Source organism: Sinocyclocheilus anshuiensis, unplaced genomic scaffold, assembly GCF_001515605.1.
Source record: "Sinocyclocheilus anshuiensis isolate Anshui unplaced genomic scaffold, SAMN03320099.WGS_v1.1 scaffold101, whole genome shotgun sequence".
NCBI lineage: Eukaryota > Metazoa > Chordata > Actinopteri > Cypriniformes > Cyprinidae > Sinocyclocheilus > Sinocyclocheilus anshuiensis.
In genome coordinates, this window is record NW_015540892.1 from 2,173,809 (window position 1) to 2,179,792 (window position 5,984).

Genomic DNA, 5,984 nt, shown 5'->3' on the forward strand with positions numbered 1-5,984 from the left:
AAAAAAAAAAAATGTACTTATTAATTTGGTAATATCTTTTGGGACAAAATAAGTTCTGTACCTACAACATTAAAGAAGTGTCTTATAAAATACTACATATAGGATTTATCCAGATTTAAGCTGAACATTTCATATACTGTCAATTTTGTGGACAGGAAAATGAAACTATTTTGCATTTTAGAAAATATTTTTTTATATTTTAGAAAATAAAGAACAATATAACAAGGATTACTTATTCTGCCGTGTCTGCTTTTGGACAACAATGGTATTCCGGCCTTCATCTGTGAATTGAAATGTCTATTAATTTAAGGAGCTCGGCTGAAATCACTGTGGGGCCCCGGCCGGGGCTTCCCACTTTGAGGAAGTGTTCGAAAAGGTAGGCCTAAATGTTTTTCAGAAAATTACAATGGTGCATTAACAGATTTTATGCTAGTATGTTATTAGTTGCTGTAATTTGATTGCCTGCTGCTGGCCATATTTGTTGATTTATCAGTATTTTTCACTATAATATTACCTTTTACCCCAAAGAAACTTTTCATTTTCAACTTGATTGCACATACTGTTATGGATTTTAAATTTTTATGTTATAGCACCCCCTATAGATAGAATTTGACACAACTTGTGGTGTGACCTCATGTCTTTTGTTTCTTCCAATTCAATTCAATTCAAGTTTATTTGTATAGCGTTTTTCACGATATAAATCGTTGCAAAGCAGCTTAACAGAAAATTAAGTTTCTACAATATTTAGTAGTAGCTTATCAGTGGTGACTGTCAGTTTATGTACATATGGCAGAAATGTACGGACAAATCAATTAAAGACGTAATCAAAGAGACGATGAACACTATTAACAGCAATTATTATATGATACAATCAAACTTATAGCAAAATTTGGTAGTTCTATATGTTGCTTCTGGGTTGGCCTCATCTGAGGTCCTCTGAGGGGTTGGCATCATCTCTTCTCAGGTGTTCTGGATCCAGACTGAAGCTTGTGTAAATCCTAGTTATATAGTAAATACTATAGTAAATGCTAGGAATGTCAATCCCGGGGCAAAAACAGAGAAACAAATAGAGACATAATTAGCGTATAGCTGCTGTTCCAAACAAGTAAAATTAATTTGTTTAACCCAAGCTAAAGAATATTAATGTGCATTTGATCAGATATAACTGCAGTCCAAGATTATGAGTTGCATTATTTGAATGCTTGGCCAAAGAGATGTGTTTTTAAGCTAGATTTAAACAGAGAGAGTGTGTCTGAACCCCGAACGTTATCAGGAAGGCTAGAGTTTGGCAGCCAAATGCGAAAAAGCTCTACCTCCTTGAGCGTGTCAAGTTTGGACTTCGCATTCAGCACTTTTACGTAGGCTAAGTCCATTAGTTAAAATAGGCAATGCCCAAGAATTTCATTGGCTTTTATCTTCAAAAAGCTATGACATAAGTTTTTCTGTTAACTGGGATAAGCCTTCCAAGTTTGGAGTCTCTGTGATTTAAGGTCTCTGATGCCCAGACACCTTTAGGGCTAGAAAGAAGAAGAACTTTAAAGAGTTTATTGTCCTAGTTATATAATATAATATAATATAATTCAGCTATGGGAAAGTAAGGAAACCATGGAGAAGCATAGCATACAAGAAAACATGTTCATTCAAAACAATAACCACAGAAACACATATCAACATTAAAAGAATTGAAATGTTCTGAGATGAGTACATAAACAAAATAACTGCACTTACAGTTAGATGTGTATGCCTATGTTTGTGTGTATGTTGCCAGGTTGCAATACAATATTTAGAAACATGATCTGCCCCCCTTTCCAGCAAGAGCACACACAGCCCTAGAGCAGGAAGTTAAACTGATGATTCACAAAACTTCATTATTTACAACATATAGCATTTTCATATACATTTTCATATCATTTACATTTTTGTCTTATACCATTCTAAATAAGGAATAAGTAAAATCTTTTATCGAATGCATGAATTGCTAGATTTCAAGCGTATATCTGAGTGACATTGTACATCAATGTACTGTATGCTCCTGAACTTTTAGGGTGTGACGTGGTTTTGGGCACAGCATATTTTTATTCAGTCACAGAACAAAAGTGAAATGTCACCGCTTCTATGTGAATAATAATATGGAAACATCTAAGAGTGAAAGGTCACACTCTCTAATTAGAGCAGTTTCAAAGAAAACAGGAACTTTGTCCAACTTTGATAAACTCTGAGTTTATAACTATTTGACATGTTTTGGCCAGCAATTATTTTGTACTTGTTTTGTATCTATTCAGCTAATAAATTAAATAGGGTAAATACAAACCAGTCATCTTGGATTTTACTGACACCTACACTCTTAAAAATAAAGGTGCTTCAAAAGGTTCTTCAAGCGATGCCATAGAAGAACCATTTTTGGTTCCACAAAGAACCATGTAGTGAAAGGTTCTTTAAAGAACCATCTCTTTCTTACCTTTTTATAATCTGAAGAACCTTCTTTCGACACAAAGAACCTTTTGTGAAACAGAAAGGTTCTTCAGGTGTTAAAGATTCTTTATGTAACCATTTAGACAAAAATGTTCTTCTATGTCATCGTGAAGCACCTTTATTTTTAAGAGTGTAGAGGTGCGATAGCATCATGCAACAGAATTGCTCTGTTCACGTGTTTTTGTGTCACACTATTTAAATGAGAAAACCATTGTTGAAAGCACCGTTAAATACAACACTTTTCTTCATCATTTTATTAAATCAAACATTCTCAGTATCCCTCGCTGAGCTCAGAGGCTTGTACACCTCATATAGAGCTGAAAGAGATAGAAGAGGATGGGAGAAAAGGCAAATAAACAGGAAGAGAGTGGGAAAGTAGAAGAAAAGAAGATGTGTTTACATTATCTGTCACCGGTGGTCTCTCTCTCTCTCCTGTCAGCTGAAGGCTTCCAGAGAAGCTTTTGTAAAGATGGAATTCCAGTCCTCTTACACTGTCTATAAATAGGTTTGAGAAAAACCATGGACAGCCACCAGAGGCTTGTAACAATTATATGCCTTATTTGATCAGCTTACAAAAGATCTGAATCCCTGCACACTTTACAATATTAGAGATTGTATACGAAAACGGGCCTTGATCTCCACTTTTCAGCATATTATGATCATCTGCAGAAATATAGGTTTGTCTTTACACGTGCAGCTTTAGATTATTTCTCCTATACTGCTGCAGATCTGAATCAGGAGTTTTCAGCAGGAGTCTACAACTATTAGGTGGTATGCTCATGGTATGCACATATAATCAAAATATTATATGTGAAATAATGAAAATATAGGGGGGAAATTACAATATTAATTTACCCAGAAATAAAGGAATAGTTCAACCAAAAATGAACATTTACTCACCCTCGGGCAATCCAAGATGTAGAGATTGTTTCTTCATCAGAACAGATTTGGAGAAATGTAGAATTGCGTGACTTGTTCACCAGTGGCTCCTCCGCAGTGAATGGGTGCCATCAGAATGAGAGTCCAAACAGCTGATAAAAACATTACAATGAGTAATCTACATGATTCCAGTCCATCAGAAGCTTGGATTTAATAACACTGAGATACTACTGTAGTTTGTGTTAATATTTTGAATTTTGAGTATTTATTTGGATTTTTTTCCAATTTCCAATTAAATTTTAGTCAGTTTTAGCAGATTTGTTGTGTGTTTTTGTCATTTTTATTTGTTAGTTTTTTTTAATATTTTCAAATATGTCTATAGTTTTTATAATTTTTTAGTTTGAGATATTTTAGCACATCAGGTTAAACTAAATTAAATTAAGAAATGTTGCCTTGGCAACTAACTGAAATAAAATAAGATTTTATTTTCTTTCATCTAAATTTAAGTTTCTTTTATTTCAAGTAAATGTTTTTTTAATGATTTTAGTTTATTTAACTTTTTTAGTTGACTTCATGAACCTGGCATATACAGTGAAAGTTGATGGGGTCTAAAACATAATTTGACATTTATTTATTTATGCATGCATGTATGCAAGCAGAAAGTCTTACAGGTTTGGCATTACATGAGGGTGAGTAAATTATGACACCATCACATGGCATGACATAATTAACTATCCCTTTAATTAGAAAAAGGAATAAAAAAATCATACTTGTCACTTCCCAAGCTTGCTGGTCTGGACCAGAGAGTCAGATAAGTTTAAATGATGAGATCACCACTGTGAGGGGCAGAGTGGGTTCTCTCTTTCAGTTCATAGTCAATCAGCTCAGTATTCTTATACCAAAAGTTGGAACAGTTGGGCAGTGAGTGAAAGAGATAGGATGAGAGAAATTATTTGTTAGGGGTAGGATGGAGAAGATGGTATGGGAGAGAGAAAGTGGACTGAAGTAGTTTGGGGTAGCTGGGAAGGGAGGGGGCAGAAGCCTACAAATAGCCACAGATGAGCATGCCATGTGCTCATTCTGTCTCTGTCCTCTCCGGAGGGCGTTTGTATTCATCTGGTCTGTCCTTCTTGTGCTTCAACATGGGCCACTATGCCTCTTCCTCATCCTCTTCATCATACCGTCGAATGTTTGGTGGTCCTGGCTACCTGACACCACCAATGTCCCGTGCAATGTTTTGCCGAGCCTCCACCGAGGGGTCTGGCAGCTCTCGGGTCAGCTCCAGAGTCTATGAGGTCAGCAAGTCCTCCACTTCCTCTCCTGGATTCTCCAGTCATCGAGCCTCCTCCTACAGTATGCCCAACTTGTCTGCGGGCTATACCCGCTCCTATGGTGGCATGGGTGAAACGCTGGACTTCAACCTGGCCGACGCGCTCAACCAGGAGTTTCTCCAAACACGCACCAATGAGAAAGCTGAACTTCAGCACCTAAACGACCGATTCGCCAACTACATTGAGAAGGTCCGCATGCTGGAGCAGCAGAACCAGGTGCTGGTGATTGAGGTGGAGCGCTTGAGGGGGCGGGAGCCCACACGGATCGCCGACCTGTATGAGGATGAGATGAGGGAGCTGAGAAGAGAGATCGAAGTGGTCACCAGTCACAGATCACATGTGGAGGTGGAGCGGGATAACTTGGCAGATGACCTGCAGAAACTGAAACTCAGGTGAGATGCATTAAGCATGAATCTCTACTGGAGGAAACATCTTAAACTAGCCTAAATTGGTTTAACAGTCTAGTTGGGCTGGTCTGGCTTGTTTTAGACTGGCTTGTTTTGGTCTGGGTCTTGGGCACTTTCCAGGTGGTCAGGCTACGAAAAATTGGCTGCTTCACTCTTAAAAATAAAAGTTCAAAAAGGAATTTTTGAAATGATGTCACAGAAGAACCGTTTTGGGTTCCCCAAGAACCTTTCAGTCAACATCTCTTAAAAGAAAAACATTTTCTTAGTATGAGAGCATTTTAAGAATCTAAAGAACCTTTTCCACCTCATGGAACCATCAATGCCAATAAAGAACCTTTATATTTAAGACTTTTGGCCAGACTGGGAGTCCAAAAAGATCATCTGAAGACCATCTTGGCCAGGCCAACAAACCAGCTTAGGCTTATGGAAACTTTTTTTTCAGCATCATACAAAAGAAAGAGGGGCTTAAAGGAGTACACTTGTAAACAGATGTTATTTGATTATTCAAAAATATATGCAAATTTTATTCATGTATTCTTTGTGGTACCGAAGCTGTCAACCCACTCTTGAGTTTCATATTTAGAAACACACAGTACATTATATAACAATCCAGAGACATTCAGTGCCAACAGGGGAACAAACATGATCTCTCCCCATAGCAAACACCTCACACACATTCTGCTGCCCCAGACAGTGAAGATAACACAATCTGAGAGAAATACAAACACAATGTGAACACAATGTGAAGTCTATATCACAGCAACAGGAGCACTTGTTACTCTTCTGAACTATTTAACAAATGGAGGAGAGAAAATTGACCAGTTAAAATAAATTTATTTCATGTATTGATTACAAATTAACACAACACAACGGAAACAAGCCACAACGCAATGGA

General features: G+C 37.1%; 1 protein-coding gene across 1 annotated transcript in view; it reads left to right on the plus strand.

The window, feature by feature from the left end:
- The first annotated feature begins 4,443 nt into the window (after window positions 1-4,443).
- Window positions 4,444-5,984, plus strand: part of LOC107688844 (desmin-like) — a 9,803-nt gene continuing 8,262 nt past the window's right edge. The window contains exon 1 of the mRNA XM_016486651.1: window positions 4,444-5,074. Within this exon, the coding sequence (XP_016342137.1) occupies window positions 4,494-5,074 (581 nt within the window). The 5' untranslated portion in view covers window positions 4,444-4,493. The remainder of the gene's footprint in view (window positions 5,075-5,984) is intronic.